This window comes from Elaeis guineensis, chromosome 11 (genome assembly GCF_000442705.2).
Source record: "Elaeis guineensis isolate ETL-2024a chromosome 11, EG11, whole genome shotgun sequence".
Taxonomy (NCBI): Eukaryota; Viridiplantae; Streptophyta; class Magnoliopsida; order Arecales; family Arecaceae; genus Elaeis; species Elaeis guineensis.
In genome coordinates, this window is record NC_026003.2 from 85,177,387 (window position 1) to 85,202,501 (window position 25,115).

The window sequence follows — 25,115 nt, forward strand, 5'->3', positions numbered from 1 at the left end:
TGTCCCATTAATGCCCTACTATTCCATCTGTAAATATATAGCACATGTAATCTCTTTACTTTCAATAAGACTGGGTGGCTGTTGCCTTCTTATTTCTCAGGAAAAAGAAAAGAAAAGAAACACTAATTAACAGCAACCTACCAATCATTGAAGGCCACCAAACTCCCACAAGAAACAGCAGTAAACAGTTATATAAGTGAGAGACCATAATCCAATTTGTATGAGGTCTTGTCCAATGTTCCTATGCCCTCATAATTGTTATTAAAAATAGATAAAAAAGAAACCCTTCTAAATGAACATGAGTAGGGCTCACATCAATAATTTCTCACACCAAGTGCTCCCCTGCTAGAGAGACATGAGTGAGGAGGGCGGTTGTCTCCGTGCGGGTGAAGGAGAGAGAGAGAGAGAGAGAGAATGGAAACCAATGTATCTGAAGAACGACAGCTTGACGTGGAAGAATCTCAAGCCCTAACTCCTCCCAAGAAGGGTGGATGGATCACATTCCCCTTCATCACAGGTCTCTCTCTCTCTCTCTCTCTCTCTCTTCTTTCTAACTCTAGAGGGATGTATTCTCGCAGTGAGCGTGTTGGCCGTGTCGCTTGCTGTAAGCGGAGGGTTGACCAATATTATAGTGTACTTGATAAAAGAGTACAACGTGAAGAGCATCGACTCCGCGCAGATCTACAACATCGTTAATGGTTGTACCAGTCTCAGCCCCGTGGCCGGCGCCATCATCTCCGATGCCTATTTTGGTTCCTTCCCCGTCGTTGCCTTCTCTGCCGTCACGGCCTTGCTCGTAGCCACTCTAATCCATTCATCGATTATTGTTATCAACCAATAATTCAATTCCAAAAACTTAGAGGAATTACCATTCAATTATATGACACCAAATCTTACAAATTGATATCTATATATTTTTTTTTATCATCGCACAATTAATCGGCTAAGAACTCCATGTTATGCAGTCTTTGATACTCCTCACATTAACGGCCGCCCTTCCAACTCTAAGGCCATCTCCATGCCCGGTGGGCTCCAGCATCTGCGAAACACCATCAGCAGGGCAGCTTGCACTCCTCTATATCTCACTGGGCCTGTTGGCCGTGGGGACCGGGGGGACGCGGTTCAACACCATCACCATGGGCGCCGACCAGTTCGACAAGCCCCGAGATCGAGATATCTTCTTCAACTGGTACTTCATCGGCCTCTACGCCGGAGCAGTCCTCGGCGGCACCGCTATCGTCTACGTCCAGGACAGCGTTAGCTGGGCTTTAGGCTTCGGCCTGTGCGCCGCTACCAGTGCCATCAGTGTGATCGTTCTCCTCCTTGGAGTTAGATTTTACCACAAGCCCTCAGCCCAAGGGAGCCCGTTCACAGACCTCGCTCGTGTTGTCGTCGCCTCCATTAGGAAGAGGAGGATTGCAGTGCCACCGAACAACTTGGGTTACTGCTATGGGCCTGGTGAGGCGGGGAAGCCGCCTTCTTCATCGTCCAACGTGCCATCTCAAAGTTTCAGGTAGCGCAGTCAAACATATCATTAGCACTGAATGAGATCATAAATTCATAAAAGCTATTAAACAACATTTAAGCTGTTAGTTACTTTTAGTAGCATATTAAAAATAAATAACATATGGCACTCAATGGTAAGTTCCAATGATCGGATAGGGGTTGTCATCGAGCACTACCTTCATCTCAGGTCATGATTTTTGCTACCGAACTCCCTTATAATATTTTATTATAAAAAATATAAATATTTAATTATCGATCGATCCAACTATAACAAAAAATTTTTATCGGCTAAAACTGTAAGTCTTAATCCCTATTTAGCATAACCCATTAGTTTTGATGCGATTTGACTTTAAAAAATATCCAACTTACCTGTTGCCTTCATCTTTTTTTTCTTTTTCATTTGTTCCTCTTTTTCATTCTTCTCCACGAGGTGTTGGCCATAGCAGAGGCCACTCTCTCTTGCCGTGCACTGCTTCCAGACCCCCAACCTCGTGCTTCGATGAACACCAGCACGAGCTGGCGATAAGGGGTCGGTGGATCCGATCTAGCTCTCAAATAAATTTCAAAAAAAATTAAGAAGAAAAGGGACAGAGGCAGTCCCCTCTTCTCTTCTTCCATTCATGTGATCGATCAGTTGCCGGTGTGGAAGAGGGAGTTTCGACGACCGGAATCAACCATCGATGAAGGGCCGGCGATTTGCGTCCGGATCTAAGGATCCAAAGAAACAAAAAAAAAGTAGGAAGGCGACGATTCCCACTACCATGGCCTCCTCCTCCACCCATGCCGTTACGGCATGTGGCCATCCGACCGGCGGTGCCATCCAGGTATGCCGCGGCTACCCTAATAGGCAGTGGTGCCGAACATCGGCCCTAACCCCTTCATTTTCAAACAAAAAAAAAGGAAAAAGAAACCATCGGATCTCGATTTGCCGATGGTTCCCCTCTCTTGATTGCCAGCAAATTGGTGTCTTCTCACCAGAAGATAAGTCGAGCCGCCAATTGGAGGCACCGGCGACCGCTAGCGAGGTTTTGAGCAGAAGGGGCACCAGTGTTGGCCCCCTATTCTCGGTCGCCTAATCGTGAGGAAGGAAGAGAAACCCCTTAACGGGTTTTGGGATTTGGATTTAAACCCGAAATCTGAATCCGATTTGCTAAATGAAGTTTTTATGAGAATTTGTAGTTTAGCCCCTATTAAATACAAAATTTGATTTTAGCCCAACAAAAAAAAATGAACTCTGCACATAGTTCCATTAATATGTTACGCAGTTAAATGAATTCTGCATACAGTTAAACTAATATAGTACACAGTTAATAAACTCTGCACATAGTTAAATTAATACTGCACACAGTTAAATGAATATCATATATAGTTAATTTAATAGAATACATAGTTAGCTAAATTTTGGATATAATTTATTTAACACTGCACATAGTTAAATCAATTCTACACACAATTAAATTAATACTGTAGATAATTAAATTAATATGGTATACAGTTAATTTAACATGATACGTAGTTAAGTAAACATGATACACAGTTAAGTAAACTCTGTACATAGTTAAATTAATACTACGTACGGTTAAATTAACATAGTATACAGTTAATTTAATATGGTATATAGTTAAATGAACTCTACATATAGTTAAATTAATATTACACATAGTTAAATTAATATAGTACATAGTTTATTTAACATAGTACACAGTTAACTAAACATAATATATAGTTAAATTAAATCTGTACATAGTTAAATTGACATCGTATATAGTTAATTTAATACTGCACATAGTTAAATAAATTCTGTATATAGTTAAATTAATATTGTATACAGTTAAATTAATATGGTACATAATTAATTTAATATGGTATGTAGTTAACTAAATATGATATATAGTTAAATGAACTCTACACATAGTTAAACTAATACTGCATATAGTTAAATTAATATAGTATATAGTTAATTTAATATGATACACAGTTAAATAAACTCTGTATATAGTTAAATTAATACTATACATAGTTAAATTAATATGGTATACAATTAATTTAATATAGTATATAGTTAACTAAATATGATACACAGTTAAATTAATCCTGCACATAGTTAATTTAATACTATACATAATTAAATAAATTTTGCATACAGTTAAATTAATACTAGATACAGTTAAATTAATATAGTCTATACAGTTAAATGAACTCTATATATAGTTAAATTAATATAGTACATAGTTAATTTAATATAGTATGCAGTTAAATAAATATGGTGCACTATTAAATTAACTCTGCATGCAGTTAAATTGACATCGTATATAGTTAATTTAATACTATATACAGTTAAATAAATTATGCACATAGTTAAATTAAAACTATATATAGTTAAATTAATATGATATATGGTTAATTTAATATGATACACAATTAAATAAACTCTATATATAATTAAATTAATATTGTATATAATTAAATTAATATAGTACATAGTTACGTAGTTAACTAGATATGGTATACAGTTAAATTAACCCTACACACAGTTTAATTAACATCATATATAATTAATTTAAAATTTTAAAAATTAAGAAGAAGATCCCAAATAATTAAAAAATTAAATCGACAGGGAGGGACCAGTGGTTCCAATCTAGATTCCAAATAAATTAAAAAAAATTAAGAAGAAGAGGGATGAAGGCCGTCCCCTGTTCTCTTCTTCCGTCCATATGATCGATCGATTACCAGCATGGAAGAGGGAGTTCTGACGGCAACCAAAATTAGTCGTTGGTGAAGGGCAGGTGATTTGCGTCCAGATCTCAGGATCTAAAGAAGCAAAAAAATAGGAGGGCGATGGTTCTCGCCACCGTGGCCGCCTCCACCCATGCTGTTACTGCATGTGCCATCTAGCCAGCAGCACCATCCAGCCAGCAGCACCATCCGGGCATGAGGCGGCTACCCTGACGGGTGGTGGTGCCGAATGCCAGCCCTAATCCCTTTGTTTTCAAACAAAAAAAAAACCATCGAATCTCGATTTGTTGACGGTTCCCCTCTCTTCATCGCCAACAAACTGGTATCTTCTGATCGGAAGATACGTCAGGCCGTCGATTGGAGGCACCGACAACTACCGATGATGTTTTTGGACAGAGGGGCATTGGTGTTGGCTCTCTATTTTTTTCCAGCCAGCGGCACCATCCGGGCATGAGGCGGCTACCCTGACGGGTGGTGGTGCCGAATGCCAGCCCTAATCCCTTTGTTTTCAAACAAAAAAAAAACCATCGGATCTCGATTTGTTGACAGTTCCCCTCTCTTCATCGCCAACAAACTGGTGTCTTCTAATCGGAAGATACGTCAGGCCGTCGATTAGAGGCACCGACAACTACCGATGATGTTTTTGGACGGAGGGGCATTGGTGTTGGCTCCCTATTTTTTTCCATTGTAATTTTGAAAAGGGCAAAAATGTCAAAGAGAGGGACCTAGAGTTAAATATTTGAAACTGTGGATCGAAAAGTTAAATAAAAAGTCAAGAGGATTTAATCATTAAATAGATGTCTATATGTGGACCGATAATCAATTTTTTTCTAAAAAATATTTTAAATCTTTCACATTTTTATTTTTATATATTTTATTTTTTTGAAAAATAATATATTTTTTTTTTCTTCTTCCTCATGCCGTCATGCCCCCACCCCCCCTCCCTGAGCGCTCGTGGCTTCTGCACCCGCCTCCCCCCCGGCCCTCGCCCCAACACCAGTGGCTTTTGCCCCCCCCACCAAACCCCTCTGGCCTGCGCCCCAATGCCAGTGGCTTCTACGCACCCCTCCCCCTCTGGCCTATGTGCCAGCGATTTCCCCCACCATACACCCCCCCCTTGGGCGTTGGTGGCTTCTATAGCCCCCCTCCGCCCTCCCCCCTAGGCCCCCTCTTCGACACCTGTGGCTTCTACGCACGCCCTCACCCTACGCACCCACAGTTTCCCCACCCCTCGACATTGGCGGCTTGTGCGGCCTCCCACCCCACACACACCCAAGGCTCCCTACCTCTGACGTCAATGGCTTCTATGGCCGCCCGCCCCGCACGTGCCCAAGGTTGCCCTAGCCCATGGCTCCTTCGTCCCATCAATGGCTCGATGAAGATTTTTTGAAAAAAAAAATTTAATTTAATTATTGTGTAAAATAATTTTAATTTTTAAAATATTTATTGCATCAGTCATGCACATGGATACTTCAACTAGTTGAAATCTGAGTGATTCATATTTAATCTGATGTTTAAAAATAGATAAATAATAATAAAATTAAAATATCTTTGGAGCATCATAGCAAAACTCCTCGAATTATATATCTGAGATAAGGATGAAGCTTTTTCTGGACAAACTCATCATTTTCTTCTTATCCCTTCCAACTGGAAACATTTCTTTCCGATCTTACTTATCTTATTAGAACATATGCTAGTGGCGCATCCTTCATTCCAATTCCACATGTTGGCCACCATAACCAAGACCTTTATTTCGATTCCCATTCCATGATATATACGAAATTTGCTTAAATAATCCAAGTAAATGCATGCACTTATCATATTCATCCGTTTCTTCCATTCATAACTAAAATATTTCTATTACAAAAGGTTTTTCCTCTTCCTTAATTAGTTAATTTAACCCAACGGCCACTCTCTATGTGATATTTCTTCTACAAAAATATGATGGTCTCATTAAAATTAATATTGCATATGAATTTTATCACATTTGACTATACTTGGGTCAGTGATTGATATATTGAGATTTAAAACTTCGATAGCAGCTGCTTGTCTGCCAACGAAATATTTTAAAACTCTTTTGATAATGCCACGGTGCTGCAAAACCCTCTCCACGACATCAATTAGCCCCCCACCAACTCCAACCGTCCTCGTGGTCTGCCCATCTTTAGACTTTAGGTAACTTATCTCTTCAGCATGACACAAAACAAAGAAGTGATAATTAATGATTGCTTCGAGGACAGTGATCCTTTAATTTCTATCCCATCAAAAAATGCCAATGCATTACACGTTTGAGAAACGCTAGCTAGTAATCAAAATAAAACAATATGTTCTTTATTCTATTTTTGTATTTTAGGTTTTTTTGAATGTTGGTTATATGAAGGTTAGGATATGATTAGCAATTAAAATAGCCAAGTTAAAGCTTATGACCTCAAAATACTATGATAAACTTAATCAATTAGCACCTAAAAAATAGATAAACCTGGTTAGCTTTATCTTTTTCTTTTCTCCACATTTTTCCCTCAATGATTTGACTTGCAAATTAAAGTAAATGATAAAAAAAGAGAAATTAAAATAAAATTAAAATTAAAAAAATTAAAAATAAATTATGAAAATATAAAAATACAATATGATGGAGGAAAATGAAAGATATACTTCAAAATACAAAAGACAGAAAAAAACTAAGTGACCAATATGATAATCAGAAACAGTAACATGGATCTATTAAAAACTAAAATTGAAAATTTAAATATGAACGTGGCTAGCAAAATAAATTAGACTACTAATAAAAATTTGTAACGTCTCGGATCTCCAATAGTGGAAATCCCTATGCTCCAATGGAGAGAATTCCGCTAGAAGGTGATCTGATAAAGAGAATTCTCAGGTTTGGAAAGGTAATAGAAAGGAAATTTGGAGATTAGAGGGGAGTATTTGAGCTGGGAAGAGGAAAGAAGTGGAAGATAAGCAGAAGGGGATCTAAGATTGGGGGAAGGAAGGGAGGAGAAAATTTGAGGAGGAAAATCTGTTATCACTTCTTTACCTTGTTTTCCATCTGTTACATCCTATTTATATCTGTATTTTGATGGAATTTACAAAAGAATTAATGGGCTGGCTTAATGACTCCGGGTCTGGGCCGCTACCGCTTGGCCTAAGCCATCGATTCGGCTCTTCACTGCACACTAGTCCGACACCGGTCTAAGTATTTAAGGGTTTTTGATCCTCTCTGGAGGTCTCTAGATCCTTCCATCCGTCTCTCCTCCTCTATTCCCCTGTATAAATTCTAACCGCCGCTTAAGGTTGAGCTCTACCGCTGCTGGCCGGTGCTCGAAAGTTCTCTGTTTCACCTCTCCTTCCCCTCCTCCGACGCGGGTTTAGCAGATAAGCCCTTTTTCTCTTTGTTTTTATGTTTTTCACCTCTTCTTCTCCTAAAGTTCTCTTTTTTTTTTTATTTATTGCCTCAAGTGCTACATCCCCCCTTACTCCAGAAGATCCTTGTCCTCAAGGATCAAAATTGGGAAACTGGCTCATGAGGGCTCTGTAGTCCTCTTAGGTGGCTTCCTTCTCACTGAGGTTGCTCTATTTGACTAACACCTATGTGCCTGCCTTATTCCCTCGATGTACCATCCTGCAGTCCAGTATCTTCTCTGGTTGGGCAAGTAGCTGGCTATCTTCTCTTGTGAGAGGCATGGTGGGCGATGTTTGATGTGGATTTTGAATCCCCCACTCGAGCAATGATATATGAAACACCGGATGTATCTTGAAGCCTTCAAAGAGTCACAGTCTGTAAGCCACCGGGCCAATCCTTTCCAATATCTTGAAAGGACCATAATATCGTGAGGTGAGCTTGAGATTTTTGCGAACTACTACTGTGCTCTGTCTACATGGTTGGAGCTTGAGGTATACTATCTCTCCTTCTTTGTATTTCTTGTCCACCCTTCTCTTATCTGTATTTTGCTTCATATGATTTTGAGCTTCTCTGAGTCTGGCCCTTAGTGCTTGGATCATTTTATCTCTTTTTCTGTTTCAGTCTTCTACTGTGATGTGCACATCCACTCCCAGGTTAACCACTAGATATAGAGGTGGAGGATGATCGTATAGAGCTTGATATGGTGTCACCCTTAAGGAGAAGTGATGGTTGGTGTTGTACCACCACTCAGTTAGGGACAGCTATTTGTGCCATTTGTGGAGGTTCTGAAAATATAAACAATGTAAGTAGGTCTCCAGGCATCTATTTATCCTTTTGATTTATCCATCAGTCTGTGGGTGGTATGCAGTACTTAATTGAAGCTTGACTCCCATCAACTTGAATAGATCTTGCCACACTTGACTGATAAACACCTTGTCCCAGTCTGATACTATACCTTGAGGCATCCCATGTAGTTTGTACATAGAGTCTAGGAAGGCTCTTGCTACCTCATAGGTTGGGTAAGGATGTTTCAGGAGAATAAAATATGCATACTTGGTGAGTCTGTCTACTACTACCAGTATGGTGTCCTTCCCTTCAGACTTGGACAGAGCCTCTATAAAATCCATACTGATCTCTTGCCAGACTTGAGTTGGGATTTATAGTGGTTGTAGCAAACCAGCATAAGGGGTCCCATCGATTTTGTTCTTGATACATACCTCACATTGTTTTACTTTCTTCTCTACCTCTCGTTTCATCCCTAGCCAATAGAACAGCTGCTTAATCTTTTTGTAGGTGTGGATCATTCCAAAATGCCCTTTCAAGAATGATGCATGCATTATTTTTAATATCTTCTATCTTAGTTCTCCTGTACTTCCCACATAAATTCTACCTTTGAATTTGAGTATTTCCTACTTATAAGAATAGTCAGGTTGTGAGTTAGGTGTGATAAGTACCTCTGCTATGACCTACTAATCAGCTTGTGAATTTCCTTCATAACTGTCTGTGATTCACTGCTCTAAGTGGGTACCACCACTGTTATTGCTTGCACACTTCCTTCAGTCATACCCCATCTTGATAAGGCATCTGCTATCAGATTTTTTTTCTCCTTTTTATATTGTATTGTATAATCCAGTCCTATGAGTTTCAGCACCCCTTTCTGTTGAATGACTATGATGATTTTTTGCTCTAGTAAGTACTTTAAGCTCTGGTGGTCAGTCTTAATAATGAAAGGCTTAGGGCTGAGGTAATATTTTCATTTAGATACTGCTAACAGTATGGCTAAAAATTTCTTTTCATATGCTGACAGTCCCATATATCTCTCACTCAGTCCTTTGTTAAGGTAGGCTATCGGTCTTCCTTGTTGAGTGAGCACTGCTCCAATTCCATACCCATTTGCATCCATCTCTAATGTGAAGGGTAAAGTATAATTGGGCATGGCTAAGACTGGGGCTGTTGACATTATCTCCTTCAATTTCTCAAATGCCTCTTAAGCCTCCTCATTCCGATGAAAATTATCCTTCTTGAGTAATTTTATGAGGGGCTTGCTTATGGCTCCAAAGCCTTTAATAAACCTTCTGTAGTATCCTGTGAGCCACAAGAATCCCCTCAATTTTTTGAGGATAATAAAAATAGGCCATCTTTTCATGGCTGCCACTTTGTCTGGATCAGTAGCCACACCTTCTCTTGAAATGATGTGGCCCAAAAACTCCACCTACTGCTGTCCAAAAAAATATTTGGGCCTTTTAGCATATAAGTGGTTCTTCTGTAATAAGTTCAGCACCTCCTTGAGATGGTGCACATGCTTTTCCAAGATTCTTTTGTATATAAGAATATCATTAAAAAAGACTAATACAAATTTTCTAAGATGGAGAGAAAAAACTTCATTCATGATGGCTTGAAAGGTTGCAAGTGCATTGGTTAGCCCAAAAGGCATAACCAAAAACTCATAATGCCTCATATGAGTCCTAAAGGCAATTTTATGCACATCTTCTGAATTCATCCTTACTTGATGGTAACCAGATCTCAAGTCTATCTTGGAGTAATACTGAGACCCTTCTAATTCATCCAAAAAATCATCAATTAGGGGAATGGGGTACTTATTCTTTACTGTAGCCTTGTTCAGTCATCTGTAGTCTACACAGAACCTCCAACTATTATCCTTCTTCCTGACTAGGAGAACTGGAGAAGCATAGGGATTGATATTGGGCTAGATGAGTGATGATTTAAGCATCTCTTGTATCTGCCTCTCTATCTCATCCTTTTGTTCAAAAGTATATCTGTAGGATCTAATGTTAATAGGGCTAGTACCAGATAATGGATATCTTGTGGTCTTGTGGTTTGCTGGGTAGTAGTCCTTTAGATTCCAAAAATAAGTCTAAATATTGTTTCAATAATTCTTTCATTAGAATAGGTACTTCCTCTTCTATTTTTCCTTCTGTTACAGAGTTCTCCATGTGCCCAATGATACAGCAATTTCTTTTTAATCCTATCTTGTACCACTGTATAGCTGTGATTGATTTGAGCTTAGCTTTAGTAGATTTCAATTTTGATCCTTCTACTATTCTCTAGAAAGTCATTTGCTTCCCCTCCTTAGTGAAGGTCATAGAATTAACATTATAATCAAATGTCACCTTCCCATAGGTTCTCAACCAATCAATACCCAATATAATATTGGATCCATCCAACCTAATCACCCTTAGGTCTGTTTGATAAGGTTCCCCTTGCATGGTCCATTAAAAGTTTGCACATTTTAATTTGCTTAGAATCTTGTGTCCATTTGCCACAGTTACTACCAGTGGGGTTGCTAGATAAGTGTTGCCTTCACCTTCTTGGCCACTTCGAAGTCAATGAAAGCACTTCCAATATCAATTAAGATAATCACTGTCTTGTTTCCCACTTCTCCTTGTATTTTAATAGTATCATGCTGATTTTATCCCACCAAGGCATAAATTGTGGTTTCTAATTCATTCACCTCGCCATCTTCTTTCAATAATTCCTCTTCTGTTTCTTCTTGTAATATGCTCTTATCAATTACTTCATCTGCCTCTACTATAGCAGTAAGAGAATGTAATGATTTTTATGAATATTGATGACCATAATGATATTTTTCTCCACATCTGTAACACAATCCTGCTGCCTTCCTTTGCTCCCATTGCTATTTTCTAGTTCCTTGCTGTAGAATTGGGTTCTTGGGAGTTTGGGGCTTAGTGTTATCTCCTTGAACAGGTGGTTTTATTACATGGTGGATTGCTATCTGTGTTGAAGTTGTTTTGGATAGCATTCTATTCTTTCTCCACATAACTGATAAAGGCTATTCATGGAGTTTAGCTTGTTCATAAACTTCTTCTAAAGTGGTTGAATGGGATAGGTCAATGAAAGGAATTAATTCCTCCTTCAAGCCACTAATATAGCTCTCTACAAAATGTTGCTTAGTGAGAGCTGGGTTGTGGTACAGCATCCTGGCTCTTAGTGTTGGAAAATGTGTTCCAAAAATCAATCGTCAGCCTGTTGATGATTGAGCAATCTTGTATGGTAATTGATTTGTTAATAAATAAAATATATTTGGAATTTTCATCATAAGCTTTCATCTTCCAATGAACTCCATTGTCATGATGAAGTCCTTAGGACTATTTAGATTCGATAAAGAGAGAATTTATCGATTAGTCTTTAAAACTGTTCACGACCAAATGATAGGCTGTTAATAAGGACGACAGCTTCTATCAAGCATAGGTCGCTGTAGGCTATATGGGTTGGTTGTCTTCTTAACCAAGGAGTGTGGAGACACTGGTATGACATATAGGTGAGATGTAAGGATACATCATCATTGAACGTGACCAACTCCAGAGCATTCTGCTGTCGAGAATGACTCTGATGGGATATAGATATAAGTATCTCTTAGACCTGAGATCACCTCAGTGACTTGCAAGCAACTCACTGTGCTTTGGTACTGGACTAACTGAACTTCTAATTCAGTGATGGAAGGCTTCAGGGTATAGTCAAGTACTTATGAAGTCAGAGTGTGATCGAGATAGGATTGACCACTCCAAGAGTTGGAGAAGAATGAGTCACTGTATTTCAATTTAGCAAAATCTTGATCAGGATAATCCATCAGATGGATTTGATATTTTAAAATACAATGTGGATAACTTGATCAGAGTTGACAGTTGAACTCTGAGGTGTCCTATGATCATTTTGGTCAAGGAGATGAATTATATGGAAACTATATCCGCATGGGTTCTAAGGATGTTGTTCTACACATTCGACCTATCCGATCGTCGGGTACCATTGCTAGATGGTCACTTCGATTGGTACAAAAATTTATTTCTGTACTACTGACTTAGGTTCAAACCTATGAGGTCACACACATTAGAGTTCATGATCTGATCGGATGGTTGATCAACGATTAAGAATCATTCTAGGGTTAAATGATCAATACGATTGACATTTAACCTAGTGTCAGTGTTGCAGGAGGATCGATTAACAATTCGATTGCTAATTGACTTAATTTGATTAAACCAATGGGCTGAGATTAAGTCTAATTGAATATGATTTAATTTGGTTTGGACTTGATTGGATCAAGTATAATTGGTTTAATGGATAAGCTAAGTACAAGGAAAAAAACTAATCCTAGTTCAATTAGGACTTGGGTCAACCTAATTTCTAATTTGATTAAAAAATTAAATCAGATATTAAATCTCATTTAATCTGATTAAATTAGGTTTTTAATTGGATTAATACCTATTTTAATTAGGTTAATCTAATTTTAGTTTGATTTGATTTGAGAAACCAAATTAAAACAAGTCATAAGACAGAATCCTAGTAAGACTGGGATTCCACCTTGCACCACATAAGCCCCCCCCATGCCCTCTCTCTTATTTCACACCAATATCCTCTTATTTTGTGCAACAAAAGTCCTCTCCCAGGTCTTTCCTACATCCAAAAGGTTTCCTCTCTTCTTTCATATATGGAAAGTGGTTGTAGATCAAATCAAAGTAGGAATAAGTTTGGATATCAAATTCTATGAGATAGAGTTTTAGAAATCTAAAATTCTTTTCTTTTTGCACCAAATTTACTCAGATTTTTTTTGATATTTTCATGGCTTTTAGGGTACACATTGTGCACCCTTTGTTGGTGGTCCATGCATGAAAATAAGGAGGAGGGACCCAAGAGTTGGGCACCCCTTATCTTGCCATGTTTGGATAAGCCTTGACTAGGTATTTGACCTAGACAAGGACTCTATCATATCTCTCTCTATAAAATGAGTTTCTTCATAAAATTTTTGTAGAACATAGAGATTTGAGAGACCTTTTGACATCCAAAAATTAGAGAGAAAGACCTTTGGGTTGTGGAGATATAATAGACATAAGACAGGGTGTCTAGGAGAGAGTAAAGAGAAGAAGAAGAGGGTCTTCTTCTATGGTTGTTAGTTTCATCTCTTCCCTTCCTCCTTCTTGAGTTTTTCTAAGAACATCTCAAATCTAAAACTTCTCCTCCTACTTCTCATCTTGAGAAGAGCCCAAATCAAGATGAAGGAGGCATCTGATCAACCATCGAAGAAGAATCGACGCAGTACTAGCATACTGTACTGATTTCCTGAAGCAAGACTTCTGATCGAGATTCGTAGGCTCGTGTGAATGACTCCTAAAGACTGGATGCGTATGCGGTTTGCAACATCATCCTCAAGCCCGGATCAGTAAGGTTAGAATGTCTAACTTGCAAGGTAATAGATCTGATCTATTGTTTAATACATACATTAGATGTAGTATAGAAACATATTGATATGATCAACATGTAGCTCATGCTCTATATATTTTAATTTTTAATTTAATGCTATATAATAATCATATAATAGGATCTTAGATCTAGTGATTCTCTAGTTTAAATAAATAAATTTTAATTTATTTTAGTCTTTCGCTGCCTGATCTTGAAAAAGTTTCATGATCTAACCCTGAAACCCTAGATCTGGTTCCTACAATTGGTATCAGAGCCTAAAGTTGTTTATTACATGATTATTTATATATGCTTAGATTATCTCTTAGATTAGATCTAATTTATAATTTGATTATTAAATCTAAAATTAAAATTTAGATCAATCACGAACTCTAAGGTTGTCCTGCTGTAAGGTTTACCCCTTATGATGCAAAGCTTGTCTTAATTCGTGTAGATCTATTTTTAATCATAAATTTGTTAGATATGATCAAGATTAAATTTATAATTTATTAGATTTAAAAGATGTTTAAATCTAAAATAAAATCTATTTGTTAATAATTTTTATGCAAAAAAATTATTTAAATTTAAAATTATTTCAATTACATGAACATGTTTAGATTAGATCTAAAGTAGTTTCATGTTTATTTCATTTGTATCTTGATTATGAATCAAACATACAATATAGTTGGTAGAACCATATTGTAAAATTATTTTACAAATATTAAAATTATTTTCGAAAAGCCGAACCCAACCCTCAGTCCAAAATTTAATTGAGAATTAAGAAGTTATTTGATTAAGTTCTAGGATTGTGAATTGAAGAACCTAAGATACAAACTATAACACACTAGGTTAATGGGTTAGTGAAAATTAGGTCCATTAATTGGGTTAGACCTATGGTTAGATTAAAGATGGACTTAATTAGAGAATTGACTAAATCTAATCAATTGTTGTCTTAGATTAGGTCAAGAATTCTCTAGATCAATTATAATAGTTATAGTTGGTCAAGTCCATATCTTTAATGAAAACCAAATGGACTTATTCTTGGCTAAGTGGTCTAGCATGAACTATTAGGTTGATCTAATCGAAACTAATAAAACCAGTTGGTATCTAAGGTAAACCAGACCGGTGGTTTTTAATTGGGAGCTCGCTTACCTGGCCATTTTTTATGGTGTCAAGGCAAGCTTTGGCCAACCCTCCCACTGATCGAACTTACCTGACTTTTTGGTGAAATTATGTTTTGATTAGATCATTTGATTATTCGAGCTGACCCATGTCAGCTAAGTAAATCAGTGTGACTGATTTAGGTGCTCCTAGACCAGCTCTTTTAATGGTCTCCCTTAAGCTGACTTGGTGAAGCTAGTAGGAGGATCATGATAAGCTGGTTCATCTGACCTCATCCTCTAAATCATTTAAATCTTCTAAAATTATTAGGTTCTTAAAATGACAAAGTTATGGAGATAACTCAGTCATAGCCTCCCATTAAGGTATTTGATAATGAGTCGATTAACTCAATAATCATTGCAGACCCAAAGGCTTGGTGCTTGTTGACTAATGAAATTATCACTCATCATATGACGACTTGGAAGTGTCTCTCTAATGGTAGTTAGGTGAGCCAACCAAAGTTGAGCTTAATCATTCGTTGGTTAGATGCACTAAGTATGGTCATGCTAATGGTTGGACCTAACCGGATCCTTACAGTGGAGGTCAAAACCTACTGATTAGGTTTCTGAGATAAAATTAAAATTACTAAAAATTTTTTAGAGAAATAATTGGTTATGAACCTACCCTTAGATGTACATGGGTTGGCCAACCAATGTTGGGCTTATGTGCAGTCTAAGTGGATTCTAGTATCCACTAAGGAATTAGAATAATTTTTCGAATTGGAGGTAGAGGCTACTAATTCGAATAAAATAGTGGAAGAAATCTTTTAATTAAAGTCTAAATCTTTAGGTTTAATAAATCAATTACTAATTAGGTTATGATTTTCTTTTGTGCAGATATGGCCACTTTCCTATCGCTCCGATCATTGTTGGAAAATATAAGTTGGTGGGATCCAACTTCGGTAGCTGGTACTGAAAGTTGAAGATAGTCCTGGAGCATGAACGGATCCTATATGTGATAGTGGATCCTACACCTGAGGAGCCAGCTGCCAATGCACATGGAACAGTCAGAGACACTTACCAGAAGTGGCTCAGTGACCAGACCACGGTGCGCTGTATCATGCTGGCTGCCATGAGCGATGAGTTCAGTCACAAATTCGAGACGGCTCAGCCAAAGGACATGCTTCAAGTGTTGGAGGATGCCTTTGGTACACCCGATGACATGGAGTGGCACAAGACTAGTTATGCCATCTTCAACGCTAAAATACGGGATGGTGCCTCTGTCACTAATCATGTATTGTACATGATCAAGCTCATGGAATGATTAAGCAAGCTCGGCTGTTTCTTGCATGAGCAGCTTGAAAAAGATGCAATACTAAACTCGCTGCCCAAGTCTTATCTCCTATTCCTCACTCATTATAGAATGACAAAGCCTGAAGTGAACTACCATGGGTTACTGGGGTTACTTCAGAACTTTGAGAAGGATCACCAACTCCACAAGAAGTCAGTGAACTTAATGGGAGGAACATCTTCTGGTTCTCCACCCTTTGAAAAAAGAAAAGAAGAACAAGAAGAAGAAAATAAAAAAGATGCAAGTTCAGGCTGGGACATCAGTGTAGGACCAGACCAGAAGGATAAAGCCCGATAAGAGTCTATTCTACTGGCAAGCATCCTAGATTAGATAGTGTGTCAGATATCTACTTATGGCACTGTAGGCTAGGTTATATAAACAAGAATAGAATAAACGGGTTGACTCAAGAGAGAATCCTCGAAGTCAGTGATTGTGAATCACTTTTAACCTATGAGTCCTGTCTTCTTGGTAAAATGATCAAGTCACCTTTTACTAGAAAAGATGAGAGAGCTACTGAGCTCTTGGGCCTAGTACATACTGATGTATGCGGGCCCATGAGCACAAGTGCTAGAGATGGATATTTCTACTTCATAACTTTCACGGATGATCTATCCAGATATGGATATGTCTATCAAATGAAACTCAAGTCGGATTCATTTGAAATGTTCAAACGATTTCGAAGTGAAGTAGAAAAATAAACTGAGAAGAGTATTAAAACTCTTTGATCTGACCGAGGAGGAGAATATCTTTCTAGTGGATTTCTCATATATCTAAGAGAGAATGGGATTCTCTCCCAACGGACTCCTCCAGGAACACCACAGCATAATGGTGTGTCTGAAAGGAGAAATCGGACTCTGTGAGACATGGTCCGATCCATGATGAATTTTGTCAGCTTACCGATATCCTTCTGGGGATATGCACTCGAATCAGCCTATTATCTGTTAAATAGGGTTTCAAGTAAATCTGTAATTAAGGCTCCATATGAGATATAGACAGGACGTAAGCCAGCACTTTCACACCTTAGGGTCTAGGGGTGTCTGGCCTATGTCAAACGATTAGTCACAGACAAACTTAGACCTAGGTCTGACAAATGCACATTCATAGGGTACCCCAAAGAGATCAAAGGATATTTTTTCTACCATACTGATGAATAAAAGGTGTTCGTCAGTCTCAAGGTAATCTTTTTAGAAAAGGAGTTCCTTGGTGAAGGAACCGTTGCCTCTAAGGTTGAACTTAATGAAGTTCAACAGGTAGAATGACCGATACCAATAACTGAACATGAGTTGGATTTGATTAGATCAGATCTGGAGCCCAATGTACCTGCACTATTAAGGTGATCCAATAGAGTATCATATCAGCCAGACAGATACTATGGTTTCTTGATCCGAGATGGTGATCCCATCGAACTCGATGAGAATGATGAGGATCTAATCACCTATATGGATGTAATGCAGAGATCTGATTTTGAGAAATGGCTTGAACCATGAAATCCGAAATGGAGTCCATGAAGGTCAATAATGTATGAACATTAGTTGACCCACCTGAAGGAGTTAAACCCATTGAGTGTAAATGGGTATTCAAAAGGAAAAGGGGTGCAGATGGAAAGATGGAGATCTATAAAGCCCGTCTGGTTGCCAAAGAGTATCGTCAATGTTATAGTATTGACTATGATGAGATATTTTTTCCTGTGGCAATGCTTAAATCTATTTGGATAATACTTGCAATAGCTATCCATCTGGATTATGAGATCTGACAGATGGATGTAAAGACAGCTTTCTTGAATGGAGAGCTGACCGAAGAGGTGTATATGATACAACCTGAGGGGTTTACATCCGTAGATGAGTCTAAGATATGCAAACTTCAGAGATCCATTTATAGATTGAAGCAAGCTTCTCAGAGTTGAAACATGCATTTTGATAAGGTGATCAAAACGTATGGCTTCGTTAAAAATGGAGAAGAGCCCTGCATCTATAAATGGGCAAATGGTCCAGTTGTCGTATTTCTTATCTTGTACGTGGATGATATTCTCTTAATCGAAAATGACATCCCTGCACTATGGGGAATAAAAGTTTGGTTGTCATCATAGTTTTCCATGAAGGACTTGGGTGAAGCATCCAACATCCTAGAGATGAAGATCTATAGGGATAGATCTAAAAAGATGCTTAGGTTATCCCAGTCTACGTACATAGACACTGTGCTGAAGAGGTTCAGCATGGAGAATTTCAAGAAGGGCTATCTACCGATAGGCCATAAAATTTTTCTCTCTAAGAAGGATTATCCGATAACTTCTGAAGAGAGAGAGCATATGAGTAGAGTCCCATATACTTCGATCGTGGGATCTATCATGTACGTTATGACATGTACAAGACCAGATGTGATATACTCACTAGGAGTAGTGAGTAGATACCAATCTGATCCTGGAGAAAACCACTGAAAAATGGTTCAAGCCATCCTTAAGTATTTGAGAAATACTAAGGACCAATGGTTGGTTTATGACGAGTCAGATCTGAAACTTGTGGGGTTCACAGACTCCAGCTTTCAATCTGACCATGATGACAGCAGAAGCGTGTCGGGTTATATCTTTACTCTGAATGGTGGAGTTATCTGTTGGAAGAGTTCCAAGCAGCATACTGTGGCAGACTCTGTTTGTGAAGTGGAGTACATTGCAGCATCGGATGCCGTGAAGGAAGTTATGTGGCTGAGAAAATTCATCACCTAGCTCGGAGTAGCACCCTCCCTCGATGGTTTAGTGCTGCTCTACTGCGACAGCATTGGTGCCATAGCTCAGGTGAAAGAACCCAAAGCACACCAGCAGATGAAGCATATTTTGCGTCACTTCCATCTGGTCCAAAAGATCGTGGATCAAGGTGACGTCGATCTTCAGAAGATCGACAGAAAGGAGAACCTGACCGACCCCTTCACTAAAGCCCTGGCGATAAAGAAGTTTGACAACCACAAGTCGAAGATGGATATTAGATACTGTGTGGAGTGGCTTTAGGACAAGTGGAAGTTGTTGAAAAATATGTTTCAAAAATCAATCGTCAGCCTGTTGACGTTTGAGCAATCTTGTATGGTAATTGATTTGTTAATAAATAAAATATATTTAGCATTTTCATCATAAGCTTTCATCTTCTAATGAACTCCATTGTTATGATGAAGTCCTTAGGACTATTTAGATTCGATAAAGAGAGAATTTATCAATTAATCCTTAAAACTGTTCATGACCAAATGATAGGCTATTAATAAGGATGACGACTTCTATCGAGCATAGGTCGCTGTAGGCCATATGGGTTGGTTGTTCTCTTAACCAAGGAGTGTGGAGACACTGGTATGGCATACAGGTGAGATGTAAGAGTACATTATCATTGAACATGACCAACTCTAAAGTATTCTACTGTCAAGAATGACTCTGATGGGAATAGGTATAAGTGTCCCTTAGACCTGAGATCACCTCAGTGACTTGCAAGCAACTCACTGTGCTTTGATACTGGACTAACTAAATTTCTAATTCAGTGACGGATGGCTTCTGGTCATAGTCAAGTACTTGCAAAGTTAGAGTGTGATCGAGATGGAATTGACCACTCCAAGAGTTGGAGAAGAATGAGCCACTGTATTTAATTTAGCAAAACTTTGGTCAGGATAATCTATCAGATGGATTTGATATTTTGAAATACAATGTGGACAACCTGATCAGAGTTGATAGTTGAACTCTGAGGTGTCCTATGATCATTTTGATCAAGGAGATGAATTATATGAAAACTATATCCGAATGGGTTCCAGGGATGTTCTACACATTCGACCTATCCGATCGTCGGGTACCTTTGCTAGATGGTTACTTTGATTGGTATAAAAATTTATTCCTGTCCTATCGGCTTAGGTTCGGACCTATGAGGTCAAACACATTAGAGTTCATGATCCGATCGGATGGTTGATCAATAATTAAGAATTGTTCTAGGGTTAAATACGATTGACATTTAACCTAGTGCAAGCATTGTAGGAGGATCGATTAGCAATTCGATTGCAAATTGACTTAATTTGATTAAGCCAATGGGTTGAGATTAAGTCTAATTGAATATAATTTAATTTGGTTTGGGATTGATTGAATTAAGTCTAATTAATTTATTGGATAAGCCAAGTGCAAAGAAAAAAACTAGTCCTAGTTCAATTAGGACTTGGATCAACCTAATTTCTAATTTGATTAAAAAATTATATCAGATATTAAATCTAATTTAATCTGATTAAATTAGGTTCTTAATTGGGTTAAGACCTATTTTAATTGAGTTGCCCTAATTTTGTTTTGATTTGGTTTGAGAAATCAAATTAAAACAAGTCATAAGATAGAATCCTAGTAAGACTAGGATTCCACCTTGCGCCACATAAGCCCCCCCACACCCCCTCTCTTATTCCATGCTAATCTCTGCTTATTTTGTGTGATAAAAGCCCTCTCCCAGGTCTTTCCTACATCCAAAAGGTTTTTCTCTTCTTTCATACATGGAAAGTGGTTGTGGATCAAATCAAAGTAGGAATAAGTTTGGATTTCAAATTTTATGAGATAGAGTTTTACAAATCCAAAACTCTTTCCTTTTTGCACCGAATTTATCCAGATTTTTTTTAAAATTTTTATGGCTTTTAGGGCACACATTGTGCACCCTTTGCTAGTGGTCCATGCATGAAAATAAGGAGGAGGCACCCAAAAGTTGGGCGCCCCTTATCTTTCCATGTTTGTATAAGCCTTGACTAGGTATTTGACCTAGAAAAGAACTCTATCATATCTCTCTCTATAAAATGAGTTTCTTCACAAAATTTTTGTAAAACATAGATATTTGAGAGACCTTTGGGAGATCCAAAAATTAGAGAGAAAGATATTTGGGTCATGGAGATATAATAGACACAAGATAGGGTGTCTAGGAGAGAGTAAAGAGAAGAAGAAGAGGGTCTTCTTTTAGGGTTGTTAGTTTCATCTCTTTCCTTCCTCCATCTTAAGTTTTTCTTAGAGCATTTCAGATCTAAAACTCTTCCTCCTACTTCTCATCTTTAAAAGATCCCAAATCAAGAAGAAGGAGGTATCTGATCAACCATTGAAGAAGGATCAGCGCAGTACTAGCATACTGTGCTGATTTTCTGAAGCAGGACTTCTGGTCAAGATTTGTAGACTCGTGCGGACGACTCCTAAAGATTGGATGTATATGCAGTTTGTAACATCATCCTCAAGTCTGGATCAGCAAGGTTAGAATGTCTAACTTGCAAGGTAATAGATCTGATCTATTGTTTAATACATACATTAGATGTAGTATAGAAACATGTTGATATGATCAACATGTAGCTCATGTTCTATATATTTTAATTTCTGATTTAATACTGTGTAATAATCATGTAATAAAATCTTATATCTAGAGATTTTTTAATTTTAAAAAATAAATTTTAATTTATTTTAGTCTTTCACTGTCTGATCTTGAAAAAATTTCAAGATCTAACCCTGAAACCCTAGATCTAGTTCCTACAATTGGTATCAGAGCCCAAAGTTATTTATTACATGATTATTTATACATGCTTAGATTATTTCTTAGATTATATCTAATTTATAATCAGATTATTAAATCTAAAATTAAAATTTTAGATCAATCACGAACTGTAAGGTTGTCCTACTATAAGGTTTACCCCTTACGGTGCAAAGGTTGTCATAATTCGTGTAGATCTATCTTTAACCATAAATTTGTTAGATATAATCTAGATTAAATTTATGATTTATTAGATTTAAATGATATTTAAATCTGAAATAAAATCTCTTTGTTAATAATTTTTATGCAAAGATATTGTTTAAAGTTGAAATTATTTCAATTACATGAACCTGTTTAGATTAGATCTAAAGTAGTTTCATGTTTATTTCATTTGCATCTTGATTATGAATCAAACATGCAATATGGTTGGTAGAACTATATTATAAAATTATTTTATAAATATAAAAATTATTTTCGAAAAGCCGAACCCAACCCTTAACCCAAAGCTTAATTGAGAATTAAGAAGTTGTTTGATTAGGTTCTAGGATTGTGAATTAAAGAACCTAAAACACAAACCATAACACATTGGGTTAATGGGTTAGTGAAAATTAGGTCTATTAATTGGGTTAGACCTATGGTTAGATTAAAGATGGACTTAATTAGAGAATTGACTAAATCTAATCAATTGTTGTCTTAGATTAGGTCAAGGATTCTCTAGATCAATTATAATAGTTGTAATTGGTCAAGTCCATGTCTTTAACGAGAACCAAATGGACTTGATTCTTGGCTAAGCGGTCTAGCACGAACTATTAAGTTGATCTAATCGAAACTAATTAAACCAATTGGTGTCTAAGGTAAACCAGATCGGTGGTTTTTAATTGGGAGCCCGCTTACCTGATCATTTTTGATGGTGTCTAAGGCAAGCTTTGGCCGACCCTCCCACTGATCGAACTTACCTGACCTCTCGGTGAAATTATATTTTGATCAGATCACTTGACTATTCGAGCTAACCCATGTCAGCTAAGTAAATTAGTGTGACTGATTTAGGTGCTCCTAGACCAGCCCTTTTAATGGTCTCCCTTAAGCTAACTTGGTGAAGCCAGTGAAAGGATCATGATAAGCTGGTTCATTTGATCTCATCCTCTAAATTATTTAAATCTTTTAAAATTATTAGATCCTTAAAATGATAAAGTTATGGAGATAACTGATTCATAGCCTCCCATTAAGGTATTTGATAATGAGTCCATTAACTCAATAATCTCTGCAGACCCAAAGGCCTGGTACTTGTTGACTAATAGAATTATCACTCATCATATGACGACTTGGAAGTGTCTCTCTAATGGTGGTTAGGTGAGCCAACCAAAGTTGTACTTAATCATTCGTTGGTTAGATGCACCAAGTATAGTCATATTAATGGTTGGACCTAATCGGATCCTTATAGTGGAGACTAAAGCCGACTGATTAGGTTTCTGGGGCAAAATTAAAATTACTAAAAATTATTTAGAGAAATAATTGGTTGTGAACCTATCCTTAGATGTACATGGGTTGGCCAACCAAAGTTGGGCTTGTGTGCAGTCTAAGTGGATTCTTGTACCCACTAAAGAATTAGGGTAATTCCTCGAATTGAAGGTAGAGGCTACCAATTCGAATAAAATAGTAGGAGAAACCTTTTAATTAAAGTTCAAATCTTTAGGTTTAATGAATCAATTACTAATTAGGTTATGATTTTCTTTTGTGCAGATATGGCCACTTCCCTATCGCTCCGATCATTGTTGGATAATGATAAGTTGGTGGGACCCAACTTCGGTAGCTGGTACCGAAAGTTGAAGATAATCCTAAAGCATGAACGGATCCTATATGTGATAATGGATCCTGCACCTGAGGAGCCAGCTGCCAATGCATGTGGAACAGTCAGAGACACTTACCAGAAGTGGCTCAGTGACCGGACCACGGTGTGCTGTATCATTTGGCTTCCATGAGTGACGAGTTCAGTCACAGATTCGAGACGGCTCAGCCAAAGGACATGCTTCAAGTGTTGGAGGATGCCTTTGGCACACCCGATGATGTGGAGAGGCACAAGACTAGTTGTGCCATCTTCAATGCCAAAATGCGGGATGGTGCCTCTATCACTGATCATGTATTATACATGATCGAGCTGATGGAATGATTGAGCAAGCTCGACTTTCTCTTGCATGAGCAGCTTGGGAAAGATGTAATACCAAACTCGCTGCCCAAGTTTTATCTCCCATTCCTCACTCATTATAGAATGACAAAGTCTGAAGTGAACTACCATGGGTTACTGGGGTTGCTTCAGAACTTTGAGAAGGATCACCAACTCCATAAGAAATCGGTGAACTTTGTGGAAGGTTCGACTTCTGGTTCTCGACCCTTTGAAAAAAGAAAAGAAGAACAAGAAGAAAAAAGTGAAGAAGGTGCAAGTTCAGGTTGGGACATCAGTGTAGGGCCAAACTAGAAAGATAAAGCCCGATAAGAGTCTATTCTACTGGCAAGCACCCTAGATTAGATAGTGTGTCAGATATCTACTTATGGCACTTTAGGCTAGGTCATATAAACAAGAACAGAATAAACAGATTGACTCAAGAGGGAATCCTCGAAGTCAGTGATTGTGAATCACTTTCAACCTATGAGTCCTATCTTCTTGGTAAAATGATCAAGTCACCTTTTACTGAAAAATATGAGAGAGCTACTGAGCTCTTGGGCCTAGTATATACTGATGTATGTGAGCCCATTAGCACAAGTGCTAGAGGTGGATATTTCTACTTCATAATTTTCACAGATGATCTATCCAGATATGGATATGTCTATCTGATGAAACACAAGTCGGATTCATTTGAAATGTTCAAACGATTTCAAAGTGAAGTAGAAAAATAAATTGGGAAGAGCATTAAAACTCTTCGATCTAACCGAGGAGGAGAATATCTTTCTAGTGAGTTTCTCACATATCTAGGAGAGAATGAGATTCTCTCCCAATGGACTCCTCTAGGAACACCACAGCATAATGATGTCTGAAAGGAGAAATCAGACTCTGTGAGACATGGTCCGATCCATGATGGGTTTTGCCAGCTTGTCGATATCCTTCTGGGGATATGCACTCGAATTGGTCTATTATCTGTTAAATAGGGTTTCAAGTAAGTCTATAATTAAGACTCCATATGAGATATGGATAGGACGTAAGCCAACACTTTCACACCTTATGGTCTGAGGGTGCCCGACCTATATCAAATGATTAGTCACAGACAAACTTGGACCTAGGTCGGACAAATGCACATTCATAGGGTACCCCAAAGAGA

At 37.8% G+C, this 25,115-nt stretch overlaps 1 protein-coding gene across 1 annotated transcript in view; it reads left to right on the forward strand.

The window, feature by feature from the left end:
- Positions 1 to 267: 267 nt before the first annotated feature.
- LOC105034039 (protein NRT1/ PTR FAMILY 2.7) overlaps positions 268 to 25,115 on the forward strand; it is a 49,126-nt gene continuing 24,278 nt past the window's right edge. The window contains exons 1-3 of the mRNA XM_029261491.2: positions 268 to 517; positions 579 to 796; positions 966 to 1,513. Of these exons, the coding sequence (XP_029117324.2) occupies positions 415 to 517; positions 579 to 796; positions 966 to 1,513 (869 nt within the window). The 5' untranslated portion in view covers positions 268 to 414. The remainder of the gene's footprint in view (positions 518 to 578; positions 797 to 965; positions 1,514 to 25,115) is intronic.